The 26242-nt window shown below is 32.7% G+C and overlaps 1 protein-coding gene across 2 annotated transcripts in view; it reads left to right on the top strand.

The window, feature by feature from the left end:
* Positions 1 to 26242, top strand: part of TPP2 (tripeptidyl peptidase 2) — a 90879-nt gene that overhangs the window by 49489 nt on the left and 15148 nt on the right. Inside the window, exons 16-24 of one of the 2 annotated variants that reach the window (XM_044670542.1) lie at positions 1331 to 1437; positions 7839 to 7993; positions 10337 to 10453; positions 11035 to 11135; positions 12702 to 12798; positions 15466 to 15603; positions 17624 to 17868; positions 18069 to 18147; positions 20121 to 20159. In XM_044670542.1, coding sequence (XP_044526477.1) covers positions 1331 to 1437; positions 7839 to 7993; positions 10337 to 10453; positions 11035 to 11135; positions 12702 to 12798; positions 15466 to 15603; positions 17624 to 17868; positions 18069 to 18147; positions 20121 to 20159 — 1078 coding nt within the window. The remainder of the gene's footprint in view (positions 1 to 1330; positions 1438 to 7838; positions 7994 to 10336; positions 10454 to 11034; positions 11136 to 12701; positions 12799 to 15465; positions 15604 to 17623; positions 17869 to 18068; positions 18148 to 20120; positions 20160 to 26242) is intronic. The other variant, XM_044670543.1, reaches the window with a different exon arrangement.

The following is a 26242-nucleotide window of genomic DNA, read 5'->3' as shown; positions in this document are numbered from 1 at the left end:
TTTGATTTCTTCATCTGAAAACTGCTTATTCATATCCTTTGACCATTTGTCAATTGGGGAATGACTTATATTCTTATAAATTTGACTCATTTCTCTATAAATTTGAGAAATGAGATCTTTATTAGAGAAATTGGTTATAAAATTTTTCCCCCATTTTGTTGTTTCCCTTCTAATCTTGGTTACATTAGTTTCATTTGTGCAAAAGCCTTTTAATATAATCAAAATTATTCATTTTATATCTTATAATCTATCTCTTATCTGGTCATAAATCCTTCCTTTCTTCAAATATCTGCAAGTAAACTATTCTGTGTTACCTTTATTTAGTTAGGTGATGATTTTTATAGTGAACCCATAATCATGAGAGTGAGGAGGAAGCAACAATCTTTAAAGTTGGAGATGCTGATGGTCCAACTTCACAGAGCAATGGACTTCCTATAAATTTAACATTCAAATGGAGATTGAATAGATAACTGCTTCTTATTATTTCTGCACTTCTGAATGCCTTTAGCATATCCTGCAGTGGCTATTCCAAAACTTTCTTAATCTCATTCTTTCATACCATCCTCTTCTTAGCTGGTAAATTGGCTAAGAATATGAAGACCTTCTGATGTAAGCTTCCCTCTATTCAAGGGAAATAAAATAATAATGACAGGGAAAAGGTCAAATTATTTTATCACATTTTTTTTAATTGAACAAAATGAGGAGGAAATAGCTAAGATTCAGAATCCAGAAAGATAATAAACAGTGAAATGAATCTGTGTGAAATTTAACAGAGATAAATATAAATTTCTATTCTTGGGGTTTCCTTTTTGTTTTCTTACAAAGAACTCCAGCAGGTTATTGATTTCCTATTTAAAAAAAAAAAAAAAAAAAAAAAAAAAAAAAAAAAGCAAATACATAGATTCCCATACAGGGAAACTACAGGTTCTCACCCAAGAAATTGACATAGTTTAGTTTGGGAATAGGAGGCAGACAGACAGCTATGCCCAGAAGCAGTAGAACAAAAGCTGCCTCTAATCAAGGTATTAGTCTCTTTGAGATCCTAAAATTACCTATGTTCTTTGCTGAATATTACATTCCTTTGGAAAGATGTATCACTCGGTTCTATGGATAGAAAGAAGTAGATACGAAATTTATTTTCTGTGTGAAAATTATTTCAACATAAAAGAAAAATAGGATTTAAGATTGTAAAGGATCAAAGTATTCAATTTCATTCATCCTTATATATTATATGTAATATATAAATACAATATATAATAAATGCTTATTGAATATTTGTTTTCTTTCTAAACTTCCATCACATTTATTAATTTAATTTTAATTTTTCCAGAGTAAATGAATCATCACATTATGACCTAGCCTTTACAGATGTACATTTTAAACCTGGCCAAATACGAAGGCATTTTATTGAAGTTCCTGAGGGAGCAACTTGGGCTGGTAAGTAAAATGAAAATGTTTTTTTACCAAAATTTTCCATATATTATGTCCTCGTTTCACTAGACTATAAAAAAAGAAAACAAAACAACACTGTTCTGTTTTGACATGAAGATTACTTCTATGTTTATTTAATTAAGCAAACAAAGCATGATACACATACTCATTCAAAGCATTGCAAACTAATTACTTTGGACTGTATTTTTTAATGAATCAATTTTATAAGCATATAAACCATGAATATTGTTTTTAGAAAGAAACTTATTTTCTATATTAAGAATCTTTAGGAAGCTTGTCCTACGCTTTAATTTATCACATTACCTATGAAAAGATTGTTAAATAATTGTGATTCCAGCATTTGCTTCAGTGTCTTTGTTATCTTTGCACAAAATTACATAATATTAGAACAAAACCTGAAGATCAGAGCAACCAAAATATTCTATTTGTGGAAAATGGAGAAAGACCTTTAATCTCTGTTCTAATTTCTCATTTGATATTAGAAAGTATTAATAAAAACAGCTAGCATTTATAGAGTACTTAAAGGTTGCAAAGTGCTTTACAAATATTATTTTATCCTCACAATAACCCCGGGAGAGGTAGGTACTTTTATTGTCTTCAGTTTACAGATGAGGAAACTGATACTAGGAGAGATTAAATAACTTGCCCCAGGGTCACATATCCAGAAATGTTGCCGGCAGCATTTGAACAGTCTTCCTGGCTCCCAAGTCCAGTATACATTAGTGCTTTTGAGATGTCAATGTGTTTTTTATTTTACAAAAAAAAAATCCAAAAACATGCTATTTATTGACTATCTTTAATAATGGAGAGAAACAGGAATATTGTAGATGTAAAATAGTAGATGACACTTCTTTGTTTTGATTTGGAGTATATATATATTTAAATAATAGTGTACTTGATATTCGTATTCACATGAATAAAATAAGTTAATTTGGGAAAATCTGACCCTGGAAGAACTGTGTCTAGTTTCCCATCTGTTCTCTTGTATCCTGCCCTTCAATCCCTAAAATGGCTAGGAATTGATAGCAATACTCTGAGCAAAATTCAGGTTCCAATGAATTAACAGCTTTGATTTTTGGAGAATTCAAAGTAAGAATAAATACTTACTCCTAATACCCATTCCCAATAAAATATAGAACTGTAAATTATTATCATTAATGAATATCCATTAAAAATTTAAAAATATATCCTTCTAGACATGTTAGTTATTTATCCAAGCTATCTTGTAATTTGACCAAATTAGATTTACATTAGGGATGCAAGGATGGTTTTGCGTTCTAGGAGCACAATCAACATAATGAATGATATTTAAAACAAAAACATCTAAAATCCACAGGATTATTTTAGGTGCAGAAAAGCCCTTTGACAAAGAATAACAATCCTTTATGCCAAAAATCCCACACAATATAGGCATAGTCCTAGAATTTAAATACCATTTAAAAAAGTGTCATAAAAGCAAGCATCATCTCAAATGAGGATGTACTAGAAATTTCCCCAGGAAATACAAGAATAAGTGAAGGATGTTCTCCCCCCCCCTTTCCCATTATTTGATATAGTTCTAGAAATGCCAACAATAGTAATAAGATAAAAAGAAATACTTAAAGAATAAATAGGGAAAACAACAGGCCAAAAGTAGCCAAAATGCAAGAGTATCATATTTTAGGGAAGTTTTTTCTATACCCTTGGAAGTGAGGATTTTATGCAGTAGTATCTAATTAGAATAATCCTTACATGGATGATTAAATGTTGATTATACTTGAATATATAAGAAAGACACTTAGGGTGGGTAGAATTTGAGCTCTACAGAGTTGCTGATAATTTTATCCTTAAAGAAATAGAAGTAGCACTATTCCAGACTAAAAGAATGTAAAATACTTGAAAAATAGGGATTTTTTCATTTGTATCTTTGTATCTCCAGTTCCTATCATAGTACTTGACTCATGAATAGAATAGTTGCTTAATAAATGTTAATGACTATTTGATTGACATACTCTTACAAAAAAGAACAGGAAGTAGAAATGATGGGAACTTTGGGAGTAAATGACTTGACTGCCTTTGAATTTATGGTAGAGAAAGGCACAATGCCAGCCATACTCTGAAAAGATATTCTGAACTTTAGAACAGCAGATGAAAAAAATGTCCATAGAAAAGCTAGGTAACTATGTGGCATAGTAAGTCTTGAGTTTGAATTTAGTGTCTCTTATTAGCCTCAGTCCCCCTTTGAAATGGGGATAATAAATGCATTTTATCCTCCAGCTTTGTTCTGAGGATAAAATAAGATGACATTTGTAAAGCACTTCACAAAATCTAAAAGCCTATGTAAATGCTACTTATTACTGTCCTAAGATTCTAACAGAAAAGTCATATTAAGAGGCAATGAAGACTCCCAAAAGGAAAATTGTGATGAAACTAACAAAAAGATTGCTATGAGGGAAAAAATAGGGAGCTGATTTAAGGGAAATGTTGTTGAACAGGGAACTTATAATGACTGACTTTAAAATGATGAGATGAGGATGATTACACAGTTTTGTATAATGCTGTGAAGAGTAGGCCAGGAACAAACTAATATAGCAAATGTTATAGACTTCAAAAATACCTTGTTAAAAAGTTATTTTGAAAGCAACAAGATGATCAAGGAAGAATTGAAATCAATGTATTAAATGGAAGGAACTATAAAAGATAATTGTGGTAAAAACAGAAACAAAATAAGAGTAGTAGCCTTATATTCTGTCTAGTGGGAATGATCTTCCAACTCCACACAAATGGTTAGTAGATAGAGTGGGAAGAATACTGGCATTAGGCTCTGAGTTCAGATTTGCCCCTTTTGACTACCTAAGTGACAATGGGCACATCCCTTATTTCCCTGAGATTCCATGTGCTATAACAGAAAGAATCAGAGGAGTCAGGTTCTGGTTAAATTCTGGCTCTGTTCTCTTCCTGACTGGACACAACCTCTTTGAGCCTCAGTTCCTGACCCTAGAAAGAGGCTTGTTTCTAAGGAGGATAACTATATCTTTAGAGAATCTAGAAAAGGATTTGTATACCTAGAGGGACAGTGTTCCTCATCTTTGGAGAGCTATATTCCAGCATAACTTACACTGGCTTTACCTCAAATTTAACACCTTTCTCCTGTGCCTCTGAATTCTCACAAAGTCCTCTAGCATTCCTAGAGCATGCTATTCTATCTTTAACACCACCTGACAGAATATTTTTCTTCAGGGCTTACTAACTCATGTGGCACCACTTACCTCCTCTGAAGCCTTTCCTGAGCCGTACCATTTGCTGGCACTCTCCCTTCTAAATTACCTTGTAATATGCTCATCCTCACCACCATTAGGGTCCAAGTTCCTTGAAAATAGAAACTTTATGCCAATTTTGGATATTTATATTGTAGCATAATCTTTTTACATATTGGTCATTTGCTGCTAATATTATAAAGCAAATTTCTGCATCAAGTATGGGTTAAAAGATGTCCTCTGAAATCTTTCATCTCTGACATTTCTTGCTTCCTTAAATTATAACCAACTATATATATAATATGAGGGGAAAATGAAAGAACATAGACGTTATATTTCCTTATGTAGCTGCATTATCTTCATTAATATAGGAAAACAATAATATTGATAATCCAAATCTGAGCCATTTTTTAATTAGTTTCAAATTTTGTTGCTATTTTTCCATCTTATTTACTGTCATCTTTATGATTTGTCTAGGCTAATAATTAAATTAGTTTGTTTCCTCCAGGCACCCATGAAAATGTGGAAGAGAGGTGCCCCAGGGAGCATCCTTAGGTAATGATAGAATAGATTAGTATTGAAATGACCTACAGGTAGTTTCTTCTGCACCTACTCATGTGCTGCTAACACTGTACTAATGGAAGCCACAGTATTGGAGTGCTACAAATTTATGTTATCTAATTCCAAATGGCCTCACACTTCTGCAATGCAATCTTCTTACTCTTTGCTAATAGATTCTTTCCTATTCCCTTCAGCTCAAACTTTTAATTTTTTCCTCAACTCTTCCACATAATCTACTTGCCTTCTTCCTCAGTAGAGCACCTCTCCTCATATTTTTCTGAGAAAATAGGCCATTTTCCATGAACTTTCCTCTCTTCTTCCTTTTTCATCATCTTAAAAAGCCCTCAACATCATCCCTCATTCTTTTCCCTTTTTCTCTAGGCTATATGGAAGATGTGGCTATTGTTACCAAGGCCAAAATGTCTACTTGTCCCATTGATCCTATACTCTCCTTCATATTGCGCGTATAGTCATCCTGCCTCCCACTCATGTTAGTCTTTGAATACTGGCTCCTTCCTAGCTTTATACAAACATGCCTTCAAAATTCTTCTCTTGTTCTGCCATTCCTATCCAACCATTAATCTATATCTTCTCTCTTTCACAGCCAAACTCCTAGAAGAAGCTCTTTACACTCATTGCTGCCTTCTCTCAAGTCTCAACCTTTTTAATTCTGGCTTCACATTTAATTATTCAACTGAAACTGCCGTCTCCAAGGTTACCAATGATCTAATGGAAATCCAGTGGCCTTTTCTCAGTCCTCATCCTTGATCTCTTTACAGCATGTGATATTCTTGACTCCTCTCCTTATGAGTATTCTTTCTTTTAAGAGTTTTTGTGACACCACTTTTTTGATTTTTATCTTTCTTTGTTCTACACCCTTACTTTGAGCTCCATCTAGTTAGTCAGTAATCCTTAAGTGCTTATTCTGTGTTAGGCACTATGCTAAGCACTGGGAATACAAAGAAAAGCAAAAATTTGATCCTTGTTCTGAAAGACCTCACATTCTAATGGCAAATCACCACATATGTAGAAACAAAATTTACTCTGTCCGTGAGTGATAATCTTAGAAGGAACTTGATAGGCAAGAAAAGACTAGCAAAAGATGTCATTTGAGCTGAATCTTGAAAGAAACCAGGAAGTATAGACAAGGAGGAAGCATTTGGGGCAGGAGGACAGCTAGTGGAAAAGCATGGAGTCAGAGATGGAATATTGGTTGTGTGGAACAGCAAAAAGGCCAGTTTTGTTGAATTATAACATATGTAGAAGATTTAAATTTAGTAAGAAGCCTCCTGTAAAGGGAAGAAAGGACCAGGACTTCAAAAGCCAAACACAGAATTTTTTATGTTGGATCCTGGAGATACCAGGGAGCCTCTGGGGTCTATTGAGGAGGAAGGTATACTTTTGACAGCTAAATAAAATATGGCCTTCAGCTGAGAAGGGATTTATTAAGGCAGAGACACTAGCCATAAAGGTATTACAATAATCTAGGCATGTGATGGTAAAGGCATGCACCTGGATGAAGAATAAAGAACATATGCAAAAGGTGTTATGAAAATAGGAACAAAAAGGTTTGGCAATAGATTGGATATGTGTGGGATGAGTGCAAATAAGAAATTAAGGATGGCATTGAAGTTGTGAGAGTCTTGCATGACTCCAGTGATGATAGTATCCTTATGGGTAATAGGGGGCTTGGAAAGAGGTGACGATTTGGTGAGGAACATAACTGAGTTCTGTTTTAGACACACTTGAGTTCAAAATGTCTAATAGGTCATGTGAGTCTGGAGGTCGTGGGAAACATTACGGACAGATAGATACTAGAAACATCTACATAAATGATAATTGAACCCATGGGAGCTGGTAAGATCTTCAAGTAATTTAGTTTTAAGATAAAGAGAAGAGAGAATAGGACAGAGCTTGGGGGAGCAGGGATACTAGTGGGAGTGAGCTAAATAAAGATATAGAAAGGGAGACTGAGGAGTGGAAAACTAAGAGGAATAGTAGAGAGGAAAAATATTCAGCAGAAAAGGGAAATCATGTCAAAGGCCACAGAGTTCAGAGAGGACAAACATCAAGAGGAGATTTGTGTGTGTGGCAATTAAGAGATCATTGGATTGAAACACTGGTTAATAATGACAAGATTAAGGGTATGAGGTGGCATGGAAGAATAAATAAAGGGAAGGGAATTTAACTATATCTTTGGTTAATATTAATAGCCAAACATGGGATGAACTGGATTTTATATTTAGAAAGTATTAGGTAGCACAAACATATGAAGATGAAAATATCTATATCTAATACTGTGTCATGATTTTATGACCATTGTTTCACGGTTGATACTACCAAAATTTACTATTAATAACCAAATACGAACCCTCTTTACTTTGGCCTTTAGCTTTTTCTATAAACTGTAGCTAACTTTATTTTCTTAGAAAGGTGATAATTTTTTCTTCATGTATAATTTCATGCTTTGATAATCCTATAGCCAATAAAACATTCTTATTGTCATAATTACAGATCGATTTCGATTATCGTAATCAATTTATTATTTTACTTAAAGATCAATAAATTTAATCTTTTCTCTTATTTTAGAAGTTACAGTATGTTCGTGTTCATCTGATGTGTCAGCTAAATTTGTTCTTCATGCTGTACAGCTTGTGAAGCAAAGAGCATATCGAAGTCATGAATTCTATAAGTTTTCTTCCCTTCCAGAAAAAGGAACTGTGACAGAAGCATTTCCTGTTTTAGTAAGTTGATATACTTTGAACTGTTATAAAACTTTTCTATTGTGTTGACTTATGGATTATTTAGTTGAATTAGTAGTAAACAAAAACATGTAGTGACAGGTAGACTGTGCCCAAACTATTATCCCTACTTTATAAATTAAGGAACTGAACTCTCAGAAGTTTTAAGTGACTTGCTTATATTCACATAGCTAATAAATATCCTTTTTGTCCTACTTTATTTAAATCTCCATATATTGATAACTACATATATTTCCTGATATCCCTCCCTGTACCCTGAATAAAGTCTTCCATTATTAATCGAGCAAAACTATCTAGCACAATGACTTTATCTGACGTCTTGGCACTAGAGTTAAGGAACTGGGATTTTATTGGCATAGAGAAGGTGAGGAAACTCCCTTTACTTTATCTGCAACATAGAATCTTTGAACTTGGATCTTCTATCTTAAGGTCAGCTCTATGCCCACTATATCCTACTGCCTCTTCTATTATAAAATATACTATGAATATTTTACTATATATGAATTCTTCCTATCTGACCTTTTTGCAGTATATTCCCATTATTGGGTTCACTACACATGAACAGTTCAGTAACTTTCTTATATAATATCAAATATCAAATTGTTTTCCAGGATGGTTGTACCACTTAATAGCACCACCAACATCATAGTGTTAGTGTACCTGTCTTCCTATAGACTTTTCAATACTATTTCCATTTTTTAAGACATCTTTTCCATTTTTTCTAATGATATATTTTAGAATTTAAAATTTGTCATTTATTTTTGTACCTGATTTTGAGCACTTATTTAGTTTTTCTTTTTGATAACTTCATATCACTTACTAATTGGGAGATGACTTTTGGTTTCAATTATTTGTGTTTAAGTCACTATTTACCCATATCAGACTTTTATTTGTAATAGTTAGTGCAAAGATGTTTTCCTCCATTTGACAACTTCTCTTACTCAGTTTGCATTGTTTTATTCATGCAAAATCTGCAATTTGCAGATTGTATAGTTCATCTTTGATTTTTTTAATCCTCTTGTTTTTGATTTTAGATCCCAAAAGGAACTTCCATTCATTCCTTCTTATCATCCCCTCTTTTTTTTTTTTTTTTTTTTTTTGAGGTAACCTTTATATTTCTTTTTCTTGGGCATTTGAAGCTTATTTCAACATGCTTTTTCCATTTTCCATTGATTTGCTTTTCATTTCTCAGAAATTCTTGTCAAAGAGGCAGACTTTTCCCCTAATGGTTTGTGTTTTTGAGTTATTGAATTCTTTGTTACTATGTGATCTTCCAAAAGATAACTTGATCTGTTCTGTTCCACTGATGTGCTTTTTTGTTTTTTTAAGAAATACCTAATAATTTTAATGACTAAAGCCTTTTCTAATACAAACATATACAAATACACACACATACAGTTAGTCAACAAGCATTTATTAAGCATTTACCACATATCAGATATCAATATATAAAGGCTATAGAGAAAAGTGAAACAGTACCTGCCCTCAGGAAGCTCACATTCCATTTATTTATAAATAAGGCCATGCTAAAAGGGAAAATATATTTCAGTGGGAAAGGCTTTAGCAATTTGGGATTATTAGGATGTCCAATAGAAGGTGGGACCTGAACAGATCTTAAAAGAAGCCATAGAAACTAAAAAGAGGAGAAAGCATTCCAGGTGCCAGTCTTTGGTTCTTTTTGTTTTTGTTTTTTTTTCAGATTTGATTATGATTACTTTTGTATATTTGAGGGGAATTTTCCAGCCTTACTTCGTAATTTTTGACATTTTCTCATCTACCTAAAATATAATTAGTTTTCTCCACTATTGTATTTTTCTTATTTAACTCCTTAGCCCTGAATATTATGAAACCCATTACTATCAAAACCTTTGACAATTTCCTTTATTGAAAAATGATGACATTGAATCTTCTCCAGTTTGACCACAGAGAATATGCTCCCTATAAGAAAATGCAAAGTTTTCTAATTTTCTTATTTTGGGATTTTTCAGAAGTTTTTATGTCTTGTCTTTTGGTTATGCAGTTTTTTCAAATCTCATACTGTTTCTCCTTATCCATATTGTGTATTTTATATATCATGCTATAAACTTTTCTAATGGATTTTCTTCTTTTCAACTAAATAAGACAGTGCATGGCTAAGAATATTAACTGATAAGTCATTATTTGAGAACACCTATCCTAAATTTGAATTATTATATTAGTTCTTAGTTTAGATGTATGCCTAGCTTGAAACATTGAGTAATGATATTCTGAAACTTTGGGTGATCTCAGAGTTTTAGGAAAGGTAATTAAATATTTATGATTTCATTTTCGTGTTTTTATTCGCAGGGTGGAAAAGCAATTGAATTTTGTATTGCTCGATGGTGGGCAAGTCTTAGTGATGTCAATATTGATTACACAATTTCCTTCCATGGGATAGTTTGTACTGCTTCTCAATTAAACATTGTAAGTATAATCACATTGCCTTAAAAAAATAGTTCTATTTCTTTTTGTAAAATCATATCTCATCATGGCAATAATACATAAATTAATGATTTTATTGCTGTTAGTATTTTGTCTACTATGGCAGGTGATACATATTTTTCCAGACAGTGTGATTGCTTCATTGGTTGTCATGTTCAAAGAATTAAATGGCCAACCTGCTGGTGATCCTCCTTTTTATATCTAATTATATTGATCCTAAGTGTATTAGTCACTAAAAACCTGTTTAGATCCTAATCTGGTGGAATCTGCCAAGGAAGAGTAGTAGAGGCAAACCATGCTAGACCCATTATGAATTAATTCATCTTGTACTAGGGATTTAAGTTAAATCAATTTGAATGGAAAAGTGACTATAGTTCTGTTGAATTCAAATGGGTTTTTTAATTAGCTTTAAATAGTATTTTGATGTATTTCTTTAAAAATTTAGATTGATTTGGAACACTGTTGGTTATGTAATAGGTTCATTTGCTTACTTGGAAGCAAATGGTGTTAACATTTTAAAGCCAACATAGAAACCAATTCAGAAAAATCTTGTTTTTCTGTAGCATGCCTCAGAAGGAATAAACCGTTTTGATGTTCAGTCTTCCTTGAAATATGAAGATCTTGCCCCCTGCATAACGTTGAAGAGCTGGGTCCAAACTCTACGGTATTAACTATATTTCTGTGAATTATAACTATTAGTTGCTTTGTATGGGGAGGTACTACTTCCTTATCCAAAACTTTTGATAGTTTGGACTGTAAATACCCTCACGTCCCAAGTGCTAGAACTATCCTCAAACCAGATCAAGACAGCCATGTCTATAGTTTCCATTTTCACCCCAGTGGAAATAATTTGTATTCAATGAATTGAATGTCCCTGGTATTTAGGAAGTTATCATTTTTATCTTACGCTAAAAACAACAGTAACTAGCTAAAATTTAACAATTTCTCCCTTTTTAACTATTAATATGAACCCGGAATAAGATGGAAATTGTTCCTGAGTAGTATAAACATAGAAGTAATTTAGTATTTCCCTACCCAAGTAGCTCTTTTTGTAAAATGACTATATTAATGTATGTTAATTATCTCATACTTGAACTATGAGGATAAATTAGAGATTGAGTGAAAACTCTTTGTAAAAACAGCACTAGTAAATACAAGGAAGTATTATTTATTTTTATTGTTCAGATGAATCTGATCTTAACTCATGTCAGCATGGGCGCCATTGGCAAAGTACATTACAAGTAATCTAATGCTGGGAAGAAATCTCCTGGTGATATACAAAATATCTAGAAGTATGACCTAGAATTGACAACAAAGCATGATAAAGTCGAAGTTCTGTAAGATATTCAGCCATCCAAGTTGCTACATGTCAGCATTTTAAGGCTGAATACCAAAAATTGAGCTGCATCTCAGGGAAGTAGATGATCCTCACAATTAATTTTACTTATACAATTTATATACTGTACTGAGAACTGTTTTTGTCTACTCTCTACATTATAAGCATCTTGACTCTTCTCATATAATGAGAATTATATTGTTTATTGAGTATTGTCCTGTTTCTAAAATTCTTTGTAGTGTGGCTTCATGTTGATTAGTTCCTTACCTTCTGCTATTCATTTTATCCAGTTTGGTTACAATTGATTCATTAGATTTATCTGAAACTAAAATCCTTAATCTCTTCACCTGTCATTTTGCTAAATATGATATTCTGAAACCTGCATAATTAATTTGCAAAGTCTAGTTTTGCAATATTGGGAATGAATTTTTGAATTAAAAAACCTATCTTAAAAAAATCAATCTGTCCCTTTCATCTTACTTGATGCCTACTTTAGATTTCAGAATATCACAACAAAATTTAAGGGTCATTTCCTTATGTTATACTTGATGTTTTCTCTAATCACTTTCATGAAAAAGAATATCTCATCTCTATTTCCATATTAATCTTCTTAAAATGGGTATATTAAAGCTACAATTCCAGTCCTGTGTTATGCGAACTCTTTGAGCTGTTTAAGTCTTTGGCTGTATTTACTATTGAAACAGATCAGTTATTTTTGAACATTTGAAAATCTTTGTTATTCAGAGATTAATTTGCCTTTTTAATTTTCTTAAAAGGAAATTTGTTAATATTTTTCTGTAAGTAAAATGCCATTCCAGTTTTAGAAATATAAAGTACTGTTTGATTAAATGAATAATATTTTATTTAAATAAAACTATAATTCCCTAATTGCAGACCAGTGAGTGCAAAAACAAAACCGTTAGGATCCAGAGATGTTTTGCCAAATAATCGTCAACTTTATGAGATGATCTTGACATATAACTTTCATCAAGTAAGTATTTGAATAAAGAAAAATATGTTATTTACAGTCAGAATATTATTCTAAAGTTTGCATTGTTTTCGTGAATCATCATCACTGAAAAGTGAGACTATAATGTAAGAGGTGGAACAAATAAGCAACACTATCCTAAAAACTCTGGATACAGTGCATATATTACTCCCACCATAATTCCATTTGGTCATCTAGCATTTCTTAAATGCTTGCTATGTGTCAAACTCTGTGCTAAATGCTAGAGATAAAGACTTTAGTGAGCTCACAGTCCAAAGAGGGAGACACTTGCAAACAACCATGTACAAATATAATCGATAGATTGATATGATGTATTAATTGGAGGTAATTTCAGAGGTAGGGCACTAAAATTAAAGAGAATTGGGAAAGACTGCTTGGAAAAAGTTAGATTTTAGCTGAGACATGAAGGAATCCAAGTGGAAGGGATAAAGAGGCTAAGTTCCAGGCAATGGGCTAGCCTGCAAAAACTCTTCAAGAATCTAGTGATTTAGAGTGGCTTATGTGGGGTAAAAGCAAGGAAGCCAGTGTCACTGAATCACAGAGTATGTGAAAAGAGGGGAGTAAGGTGTGCAAAGGCAGAAAGGTAGGAAAAGACTAGTTTAGGAAGGACTTTAAAAGCCAAATAGAGGATTTTATATTTGATTCTGGAGATAATAGAGAACCACTGGATTTTATTTAATAGTGGGGGTTGCCATCAGACTGGAGGATGGCCTGGAGTACAGAGATCATGAGACCGAGAGACCATTCAAAAGGCTACTGCCAGGTATAAGGTGATAATGAAGGACTGCATCAGGGTGGTATCAGTGTCAGAAGAAATAAGGGACTATATTCAAGAAATAGTATAAAGGTAGAAATGACAGAACTTGACCAGTGATTTGAATACAAGGGGTGATAGTGAAGATTTACAAGCTTAGGTGCCTGCAAGGATGATAGCATCCTTCATAGTATAGGGAAATAAGAAAGAGGGAAGTATTAGATGTTGAGTATAGACCTTCAGTTTTAGATATATTGAATATTAGGTGTCTACAAGATTTCTAGTTCTAAAGATCTAGAGGAAAGTTAGATAGGCAAGATTTGAGATCAGCAGAGAGTGTTTAGGTTGAACAAGTAGATTTGAGAATCATCAATATAGAGATGATAATTGAATTCATGAAAGTTGATGAGATCACCAAGGGAAATGGTGTATTGGGAGAAAAGAAACGGACCCAGGAAAAAAAACCCTGTGGCACATCCCTGATTAGCTGGTAAACCCTGGATGAAGCTCCATCAAAAGATACTGAAGAGGAGTGGTCATATGGAGAGGAAAAGGAAAAGGAAGATATTAGTATCATGAAAAGGAAGAAATTATTAAGTACAAGATGTTTGTTGACAGTACCATAGGTTAAGAAAGCTAAGGATTGAGAAGAGATCATTGTATTTAAGAGAAATTAGTAACTTTGGAGAAAGCAGTTTCAGTTAAGTGGTTAAGTTAAAAGCCACAAAAGGAAGGAAAGTGGAGCCAATGATTGCAGATGGTTTTCTCAAGGAAACTAGCCACAAAAAGGAAAAAATATAAGACACCAGTTGTGGGATGTGTAACAAGAAGGCAGGATTGTTTTGGAAAATGGTAAGCTAGTAATTTGAAGTACCAAAGTTGTTTGGCACCAAACATTTCAAAGTAGAGAGTGCCTGAATGTGTTTTGAAAATTTATTATAAAACTGTTATTAGGTTCACCTGGTATTAAATAGTGAGGGAAAAGAGCAACATCTTTAATATTTCCCAATATACCCCTTCATAACTACTTAGTTTCAAATAGGTAAGTCCTCATTAATTTTCTGTAGACTGGTATGAGGTATATGCCAAGTAATATGTCTCAGATTTTTAAGGAACTTATAAAAAGGCACATTCAGCATTTTCTTTTGCTTTTTTAAAAAATAACCCTTACTTTCCATCTTAGAATCAGTACTGTGTATTGGTTCTATGGCAGAAGAGTAGTACGGGTTAAGAGACTTGCCCAGGGTCATACAGCTAGGAAGTGTCTGAGGCCAGATCTGAACACTGGGGCTGGAGACACCTAGCTGCCCCCTTTAGTTTTCTTTTTATTTGTCCTTTACAAGAATGTTGAGATATTATCATATTGAGTACAATATGCAATAAAATGTTTACATATGTCTTTTTGTTATTATGATGACAATGAATCTTAAGTATCTTTCTATATGGAAGATTTTTTAAAATTATTATATAAAAACAGTAGGTAAAAGTTGAACACTTTCATATAAGAGTCATTTGTGGCTATGGCTGGTAAAAAAAATTTCAGTTCAAGGTTTGTTTTTGTTTTTATGTACCAATTCAGAAAAGTTTTTTTAAAGGTCTAATTGTGTGCTCTCTCCTCACATTCTCTTTCTCCTTCTGCATAAAGTTAAATAAATACATTTCTTTGCTCTTCTTGTATTTAAGGTAACTGTTTTAATCATAGCATTTATTTTTCTTTTGTAAAGTATAAGCCTAGTGAGTATTTTACTTTTCAAAGTTCCCTCTTCCTAGATTTCATTTTATTCTACATGCCTTTCTATTTTTTGGCTGTTTTAAGCTTAATTTTAGTTGTATTATCTTAGGCATTTTTTTTAAATGATTTTTGTAAAATGATGGTTGTATTTTTCTTTTGGTAGCCCAAGAGTGGGGAAATAACTCCAAGCTGTCCTCTGCTTTGTGAATTATTATATGAATCAGAATTTGATAGCCAACTCTGGATTATTTTTGACCAGAACAAGAGACAAATGGGATCAGGTGATGCCTATCCTCACCAGGTATCTTTAAAATAATTTCTTAGCTCTAATTATAAAGTAAATATAGTCATTTAATCTGTATTTTCAACAAATCATATTAACTTAAAAATGAGGGGGGAGTGGATTGTGCTTCTGATATCTGTGAATTTCTTAATTATTGTTAGATTGATAGATTAAAGGTATCCTATATAGGGTTCTTAACTTCGGATTTACAGGCCTAATTTCAGTGGGTCAGTGAATTCAGACACTTACTGAAAAATGATCCATAAACCTTGCCAGATTGCCTAAAGGATTCATGACACAGAAAAAAAGTTTTAAAACTTATATTATAGATAAATATAAATCAGTTTCTGTGTGATATTTTCATGAATTCGCTTGTGACATTCTTGTGGTCCAGATAAGAGAAATACATGCTAGATAGATGGATTCTGGTTGTATTGGTCAAAACCAAAGAAGAGTCTAAAGGAATGCCACTAATAGAATGTTGTAGCAATCTGTCCTTAAGTGTTTTATATTTACCATTTCTTCATTATTTATGAAGATATAAATAATAGTCTTATCAAATTTTCAGATGATAACACAGAGAGAGATAGCTAACATATTGAAGAGTAATCAGAATCCCCAAAGTTCTTGATGGTCTAGAAAAGTGGACTGAATCTACATTTATTTATTTTTCTCTGTCTTATTAATTGAGTCCAATTAAGTCATCATGTTGAGAAAACTAACTTTACAAGTACAGGATGACAGAGAAATGACTGGATGATGACTTGTATAAGAAAGATCTGGTAATTTTAGTAGACTGTAATTGCGCTCAATGCAAATTCAGAATCAGGCTGTCTTAATAGGAGTCTAGGCCTAATGAAGAGAATGAAGCTGTTGATAGCTGCCCTGTATGGGTACCACTTTTTAGGGGAAATGCTGATAGACTAGAATATGAATGTGACTGACTAGGTTGGTGAGAGAATTCAAGACAATGTCATATAATGTTAGTGATGGCTAACCTTTTAGAGATTCAGTGCCGTGCTCACCTCCCCCAGAGACCAAGTGCTGTACCCCACCCTCGCCCCAAGACCTCCCCTTTCTACTCACCCCCTACCCACTACCATCACCGCCACCCTCACACATACACACTTTACCCCAGTCAGGGGAGGGAGGAAGCACCCTATTGGGCTATTCAGGTACATGGAGAGGGAGAGGAGAGCACCTTCACCCTGAGTCTCTCTAGCTTTCTTGTAATGAACTCTGGCAAGTGACTGCAGGCATTTGCCCACAGGGAAGGCTCTACATGCCCAAAAAAGTAAGCATGCCATAGGTTCACTATCACTATCATATAAGTTTCCATTAAAGGAACTAGAGCTGTTTAACCTAGATAAGAAAAGATTTACAGGATCAAATAGTTAACTCTCAGTGTGGAAGATTTAGATTTGTTCTGCTCAGCTCCTGAGGGAAGAGCTAAGAAAATAGGTGGACTATTTAAGCTTAACATATTTAAAAGTTTTCTGGCAATTAGAACTTTTCTATGAAATACATTACTTCATGTTCTTCATCATCTATTTTCCTTTTGATAGTTTCCCTATGGCTGGCTTTAAAAAAAGTTGGATGACCATTTCTCATGGATAGTGTATGAAGGATTCATGAACTTTTTATGTCATTTTTTTAAAAAAATTTTTTAAAAGCCCTTATTGACTTCAACACAGAAGAGTGGTAAGGGTAGGCAATGGAGGTCAAGTGACTTGCCCAGGGTCACACAGCTAGGAAGTGTCTGAGGCCAGATTTGAACCTAGGACCTCCAGTCTCTAGGCCTGGCTCACTGAGCTACCTAGCTGCCCCCTTTATATGTCATTTTCAATGACATCTGAAGTCTATTCCTGCTGTGATTCTGTGTCACTAGCTGGAGAATTATATTATTATTCCTACAAATAATTCTAAATAATTCTAAAATAATTCACAGTTAGTAGCTAACTCTAGAATTCAGAGTCATTTTCTTGATCTGACATTTGCTTGCTTAATCTTTATTTTTTTATAAACACTATTTTTTCAGTACTCTGTGAAGCTGGAGAAGGGTGATTATACAGTTCGCCTACAAATACGTCATGAACAAATCAGTGATTTGGATCGTCTTAAAGATCTTCCATTTGTTATTTCTCATCGACTATCTAATACTTTAAGCTTAGATATTCATGAGAACCATAGCCTTGCACTTCTTGGAAAGAAAAAGTCAAATAGTTTAACTCTACCACCAAAGCATAGCCAGCCATTCTTTGTTACATCATTATCTGATGACAAGTAAGTAATACTGAATTAATAAAATAAACCCAAATAATGTTTACATTGTGTTCACTTCATGTATTTCATAAACTTTATTTGTAATATATGTTTCCTCCTCTCTCCTGCCCTATGCCCTGTTGAGAATTCCAAAAAGAATTATTTCAGTTCAGTTTGGTTCTAATTTTTCCCTTTTAAAACCCTCTTGCTATGTTTTTCAGGATACCCAAAGGGGCAGGGCCAGGATGTTATCTTGCAGGATCCTTAACATTGTCAAAGACTGATCTGGGAAAGAAAGCTGTGAGTATCTGCTTTATTTAATAAATATGCTATTCTAAAAAATCACTTATTTCTATAAAAAATGTGAAGTTACTCAGTCTAGCAGATAAGTCAAACAAAAAAATTAGATCTAAAAACTCTTGCCACTTTTTCATGTGTTATCACTATGCTGCTTTCTATTATTATTAGCTTTAGAATTATTTCTTTGTTTTTTTAGGCCATTATTTTTTGTTAATTTTTGAATGACTAAACTAAACTCAAACTTCCCATTATATGACTATGCATTTTTAAAAGAAGAAATTCAGACTAGAATAATTTTAAAAAGCAATTCAAAATCAAAATAATTTTATTTCTAGATGTTCTGCTAGGCTAATTTTAAAATTGTGGAGATTGGACCAATTTGCTACATTTTATTATGTTGCTTCTAAAATTTTATTTTTAAATACTGTAATGAAATAATAGGGTTTTCCCACAATTCTATAAAACTTTTGGAATGAAGATTTTAATAACTGAGTAGAGAAGTGTAATTTTAAATTTATGGGTATGCTATTTCTGGATTACATTTGTTCATGCATGTTTTGTAACAGTGGGATTTATTTGGTTTTTCATTTTTAGCTAATACAATTTACAGCAGCCTTTTACTCAACAAATAAATGCTGTTGCAGGCCTTCTTTTTTGTAGATTTTTTGTTTTTAACTTTTCTCATCCACTCTAGTGTTATTTAGATTTCTCTTCTGGAAATAATATTTCTCTTTAGTCACTTCTCTTGAACATTACCCGTCAATTGCCATAATTTCATTCAATTTTAGCTTAACCTTACCTGCAAAAGCTAATCCAGCCTTTCATCATTTTGCAGCTTGACAATATCGGCAAAAATCAAATCAATCTTTTGATATCCTCATGTTGGAGTTTATGAGTTGTTATTGAAATGGACAGATTTCATAGGGGTATTAACCATTTTTGAATGTTCCCAATTTTTCCTTGACTTATAAAAGTATTCTTAGGGTTTGTTTGTACATTAAAAAAAACTTTGCCTTGGAGTTACTTGCCTCAATTTATGTTTCATATGTTCTGTAGAAATAAAAGGATCAGAATCTCCTGGTACAGTGATTTTTAGAAACACTGGTTTCATGTACAGACTTTATAGACATGGCTTTCAATCTGAAATCTAGGGTTTATTTTTTTTGTTTGTAGATCACTTGTTTGTTTTTAACCACTTTGTGAGGCCTACGTAGTAAAAAAAAAGAAATCACTTAAATTTTAAAAAATATATTCTGCCCCATTAATAAAATTCCGCAAATGAAAAAGTTACTAGTTCATGATTAGCTCCTGAGGCAATTGTGGAATCAAAGAAACTTGGAAAACTTGTGAGATTCGCTAGTAGCTATTGTCAGATTTAATAAAATCCTGTTTCCTTTGAAGTAGAAGAGGAAAAAGTCCACATTCAGTTTAATTTCATTTTCCACCTCATTCTCATAATCATTCCTTAGCAGATTTCTAGCTTTTAGGAGTTTCTTATTTGAAAACAATACTTTTCATAATTTTTCTTATTGTGACCACCATAAGTGGTACATTACTTTGCATGGTCCATTTTGGGGGAAAGCTTATGAATAGAAATTGTGCTATTGTTGTTATTTAAACTGGCATTAGAAAAATAACTTGTACAGCTTCTTGTGAATATATAGTTAAATGTGATTTTCTAAGATTTATTTCAATCATCATGAACTTTGGTCTGGTTGATCTTTGAGAGAAGTGTTTACATTTGCCTTGGAATAATCACATAAAAGACAATTATGTTTAAGCACATTAGCATTAAAAATTGTAAAGGCAGTAGTGCTTTAAAAGCATGTCTAATCTTCATCATAGACTTGACACTTGAAGTAGTGTGATCCATACAAGTGGAAAGTAAATGAGACCTTATTCAGACAGAGGTGGTATCTCCATCCTGTGTAGTGTGTGCATGTTTTCTTACAGAATGTTGTTCTAACTCCCAGGGGCAGTCTGCAGCAAAACGACAAGGAAAATTTAAAAAGGTACTGAATGTCAGTTCTTGAAAAAGATGTGTTAAAGCCTTTTTGCATATGACTTAACATTTTTCTGTCCATATATCTTTTAAAACCTTCCCCTCAATTTCCTTTCCTTTTAAGTTCTACAGTTCATTGCTACTAGCCACACCTACTATAATAAACACTGACATGCTGCTTTTCTAAATCTCTTTGAGCAGCATGAATTGCTATAAGATCCCAGTTCTTTATATCTTGTCTTTATGTTACTCTTCTAATCATAGTCTCTTAAGTATTCATGATGTTGAGTTAGTAGTATTCTAGGATAAAGTGCTCTGCTACTATTCTCTGTCCTTGTGTAAAGCATTTCCATTGTATTTATATTCCTAACTACCTTATTCAGAATTTTGACATTTTATATGTCTAGAAAATTATAGGGAGAAAATTGTCTTTATATATGTGGTCTTGGTATGTATAGGTGAAGGGTATATGTTTGCTTTGGCTTTTGTTATCAGTTGTCTGAGGGAGAAATTCTCTTTCGAAAGATTTAGTTTAATGGAATAGTCCCACCTTTGAAATGAAATTTTCTACTTGTTTTTAAGACATTTAGTTTAGGATGTCAAAGAGAGGAATAGAAGAGAGCAGAGCAGAAAGTAATAGCTGACATAGAGTATCCTTTAGTTTATTATTGCTTGGAGAGCATCCTGTAGGATTTAAAACAAGATCTATAGATCTATAGAGTAGAGAGTACCTTAAAGATCCATTGAAAAGGGGAAATTCTGAAATAGTGTTATGAATTCCCTGCTTGTTACAACCACATTGAAACTGATAAAGAAAATTTACTTTAATGTGTGATTAGTAAGAAAATTACTTTGATGTCTTATTTAGTAAGACTGCTAAAAGAAAAACTGGAAAAGAGTTAAAATATTGGATGTTTGATGTAGAGATGTAAAGAACTCTTGGGATAATTTTGCTAGCATCGATCAAACTTTATTTTAATCCCATAATAATAGATTTTCATTTGGTTCATTGATTAATTTATCCCACAAGGGAAAAAGTGAATAATCGAGATTCCTCAGGTTCAATAAATGATTGACAAAAATTGGTATTTTTTAAAATGTAATTCTTTTAAAAACCTTTGGAACATAAAATTTTGAAGTTATTATTTTTCAAGAGCAAGAACAATTTTTTTATTAAGAACTTATTCTCACTTTATAACATGTAGTTGTAGAATAATATTGTTTTAAGATATATTGTTTAAAATTTTTTTCCTGGTACTTAGAGAAGAAATAGCTAAGGACCAAACCTTATAGGTAATTAATGATTGAAAATAACCCAGTAGGAGGCAGGTATCATTCTGGCTATCCCCACTTTTTTTTCCTCTGTGTTGGGCATCAGTTTGGAAGTCATTGGCTTTTATATAGATTTGGTTGCTTGAAGGTGAAGAGCGTTAAAAAAAAAAATTACTCCTACTTAAAATAGTAACATAAAAGATGCAAAAGTAGTTCAGTTACTAGAAGTCATCTTTGTGAACTCTATTTGGAATATAAGGCCCTTGAGAGAATAGGAGTTGTACCTTTTTTGTTTTTCTACCTAGCATAGTACTTGGAATATAGTGGGCACTTCCTAATCAATGCTTGTTGATTATTTACAGTATACAACCAAGTTGATTATGAAGAATGCTTTTTATGTCAAGTAGGATTAGAGGAAGTACTTATAACAGAATTTTGCCAGAGTAGGGGGGTGGGGAACCAGAATAACAAAGCATTATTTCTATAAGATATCTTTTTAGATATTGAAGGATCTGTATAAAGAAGATGTTTCTTTGTACTGGACCCCCATGGAAGTGGCTCTTTATCATTGAAATTGTTTGGTGGCATGGTGGGTAGATCACTGGACTTGGAGTCATGAAGACCTGAATTTGAATCCTGCCTCAGATACTAGCTGTGTGAATGGGCAAGTCACTTAATCTCTCTCGGACTCAGTCTCCTCATCTGTAAAATGGAGATAATAATAGTAGTTTCCTGGTTTTGAGAATCTGAGATAACATGTAAAGCACTTTGAAAATCTTAAAGAGCTATCTGTATAAGCACACGATGTTATTACCATTACTACTTTATCCTAAGAGCTACTTCTGATAGCTCATTTAGAGTAAATCTTATAATGTTTTAAGGATTTGCAGAATTGTGGATAATGTTACATTGATGTTTAAAGACCATTGAATGATGACCTGAAACCAGAAGCCTGTAATTTGAGACATATATGAATCTTAAAATCTACTAAACCCATACAGTTTTTGCAATTTACTTCACTTATCTCCTGTGTTGCTTTTTTGTCTTTTTTGTTTTTTCATTCTCTCCCTGTTTTTGATTTTTTCCATTTCTCTTCCTTTTTACTTTTTCCACTCCTTTTACTTGCTTTCCTGCCTTTAATGTGTTTAACTTTCCTTGAAGTTTTATAATATTCAAAGGCTTAAGTAAATTAGTGCTGTAAAAATATACTAATACTGTACTCATTTTTTAGATTCAAATCTGCCAGAAACAATTTCATATTAATATCTAAGCATTTCTAGTTTGGAGAGATGTCCTCTGGCAACACTCTAGCTCAAGTTAGTTTACATTTACAGAAATCTTTTAAAAAAGAAAATTGCAATACATAAAAATATAGTTTGGGTTAACATTACAAAAATTTTGGAAACCACGTCAAAATTTCATTCTTTTTTGAACCACTTTCTTCATGTAATCTGTATTGAGAATCTTTTCTGAATAGGAGGCTGAGAAGATACTTCTCTCTTTCTTAGAACACTTTCACAGGTGATTCCTAGTACTTATAGCTTCAGAATAAGGGTAGTGAGTGAATTTAACTAGACAAGAGTTAAGTTTATTACACTTAATCATTTTTTCCTAAGAAAAGTCATCTTCTATTACAATGGCAAATAATAAGCTTATATTTCCTTATTTTATGCTTGGCTTGATGCTGATATTCAGTGGCCCATGAGAACAAAGTTATCTCCATAGTTACATCATTCCTAGAATTTTTTTTTTATTTTACTGGTAAATAAGAAACCTCATTTAAGAGAAACCTCTAAGTCTTCCATTTTGTTTCATGAAGTCAAATAATTCTCTGAAGACAACAAAGAATTAAGCACAGCAGTATCTTGTATACCCCATAAGCTTTTGATTCAAGAGTCTGACTATGAAGATAAAAGATTTTCCTTAGAAACCCAAGCCTGTCTGGTTGTTTCCTTTTTTTTTAAATCAGGAGTATCCTTGATGAGTACAGGTGAGCTAGTAGTTGCTTATGCCATTTCAATCAACTTTTTTTTTCCTTTTCTTGGTGAAAGTTCTATCTGTGATCTTATTTCTTCTTTTGAAATCTTCCTTCTCTTTTTTGAACTAGCTTGAAAAATCAATTCTTAGTCATTTTTAATATTTTGTACTATAAGCTTTGATTTCTTCTATATGTATTTGGTTTTGGGTCCAGCCACTCTTCCTGATTTTAACCTCTTAAATATCATTGCCATATTCTAGGTATAATAGATCAGGTAATAATAATGTAATACCATGTTTATGACACTTTAAAATGTGATATCATTCCAGTCCCCAATTTACAGTAGAGAAAATAGAAAAAAAGTTTTAAGTAGTTTGCCCAGTGTTATGCAAGTAGCAAGTCCACTGCTTTTCCCATTGTACCATCCTAAGTCAAAATATAGGGACTCTACTCTTTAACAGATCACCACAGAAGTAATGGAAAATCTATTCTATTTCACGTGTATTTGTCATTTTTCCAATTTAAAAACAAATACTTTTGGATGATCTAGCTTAATTGGGGCTAGTGACTACTTGTAAGCTTGTGTTCCCTTCAACAGCTTTTTGTAGTTTTATGAGGTTAAAGTGTTCATTGTCTTCTATTATCTTTTTCTACTATATTCAGTAAATGAGTTTGTTCTAATACCACATTGCTCTTAAATGATTGATGGGTTTAGGCTCATTTAGCATTCTCATTATGGCAGTTATTTTGTATTGCTTCCATCTTTTTTAAGACAGGGTTATATTTAGTACCTTCAGTTATGTCCATTTTCTGTTTTTCATAGTGATCAGTTTGTTTAAATAGATTAGAAGTACTGTAATTGGAAGCAATATTTTCTTTTCATCTTACCTTCTAATTTGATATTTTGGCCTTTGTTCTTGATTTGACTACACATAGGCATATGATCCTCAAATAAATTCCATGTCAGTAAGCAAAATAGTCAATTTCAAATTTTTGAAAATTGTTCATTGCTCATCTCACTTAACACTTTCAATTCTATTCTTCGAGAAAGTCTTTATGCTGTGTAAGGCTTCTGAATATAAGCATTTGGTCTCTTATATTTCTGAATTTTAAACCATATTTTCTAATTTTTTTCACCATTCTTCCTTATGCTCACCTTTTAGTATAGTAACTAAACAGCATAATATGTGTGACTGCATGTATATTGTCTTAATTTGTAGGATCTTGTCAAAATCTTCATAGGTTTTCTTCTATATTTTATCCTCTGCAGCAGATGTTGGTGCACAAAGCTGCATTTTTTTTAGAGGTACTATTTGCCATACTTCATTGTGATCAATGTTATGATGTATATACCATAAAATGGTGTTTCTTGTTGCTTCCGAATACACAATGAATCCAACTTCTTTTTGTTCTCCTCTGAAAAGAACCTGTGAACTTTTAAGCTGAGGCACTTTTGTCTGGCTTCGTCTTATATTGATCATAAATAGATGTGGCTCAGTTCTTAGTAGACAGGCTAATAAATTAGAATTTCTTTATAACATCCTTTGTTTCCTTTTTAACCAGTTACTGCAGAAGCAGAAGAGTACCAGAGATAAATTTTTTATGATTTTTATCTGTTTTATGTTCACTATGACCAAAAATAATTCACCCTCTGTCTTTTTTACATAACAGGGAGGAGTCCTGAAGTAGCAAATATAATTTATTACTTGGATCATATTTGTTACTCTCTGCTGATATAGCACTTATGAAACCAGGTTTATTATCATGCTACGACAAGGCACCAGAGTAGGTAGGACTTCTGTAGAGAAGCAATGTAATTTTTACAAATAACAAATAAGAGTCAGTATTTAGTGTATTGTGTTTAAAAGATACTTTCAAGTTGACAGCTATAGGTAAACCCATTTTCACTAATACCAATTCGGAAGTCAGCAAAAAAAATTGATCTAAGAAAACATCAAGAATATATAAAGTGCCTTTAAATTATATTTTATAGCTATGTTATTTGACTGCCCTGTAACTTTTAGAGTGATTACTCGTAATTTAGTGAGAAATAGTTATTTCTGCTTTTATGTGTTGAATCATCACTGCCAGACTCATATTAGATATATATTAGATATATACAGTAAGTAATTGAAGGACCGAATAATGAACTTGATAAATGTAAAATAACTAAAGGTCAAAGTTTCTCTTCTGATTAGAAAGTAATGCTAGTATCTCTATATTTTAAGTAACCGTCTTTTCATTTTATTGATAAGGTACTGTAAGATCAAAGCATCTTTTTGTTGTTATTGGTTTAGTTTAATTTTTCTATATTAAATACAGATTATCATGGTTTGAATAAAATTACTTCCGCTTCTACCCCAGCATCTTTTATTAGAGTCCTTTAGCATGAACTTCTGTATTTTTAAGAAAATAAGTTTGAGGTTGCCATTTTTTTGTTTATTCTTTAGTTTAAAAGTTATATTAGGGGGTGCATCTGGGTAGCTCAGTGGATTGAGAGCCAGGCCTAGAGACAGGAGGTCCTAGGTTCAAACCTGGCCTCAGACACTTCCCAGCTGTGTGACCCTAGGCAAGTCACTTGACCCACATTGCCTACCCTTATCATTCTTCTATCTATGAGCCAATACACAGTATTGACTCCAAGATGGAAGGTAAGAATTTAAAAAAAAAAAAAAAAAGTTAGTAGTGCTTGAATTTTTATTAGGTACAATTAGGATATATACAATTCTGTTTTTACTGTTTCCCCACCCATATTATAAAAAGTCAGTTTTGGACAACTTTAACTTGGATTTTCAAAGAATTGCCATTCTTCTAATGTAGTACTCTAGACCTCATCCAAATCT

The sequence above is a fragment of the Gracilinanus agilis genome, chromosome 3, assembly GCF_016433145.1.
Source record: "Gracilinanus agilis isolate LMUSP501 chromosome 3, AgileGrace, whole genome shotgun sequence".
Taxonomy (NCBI): Eukaryota; Metazoa; Chordata; class Mammalia; order Didelphimorphia; family Didelphidae; genus Gracilinanus; species Gracilinanus agilis.
The sequence above is the reverse complement of the archived record's forward strand: the minus strand, read 5'-3'. Positions and strand labels throughout refer to the sequence as shown.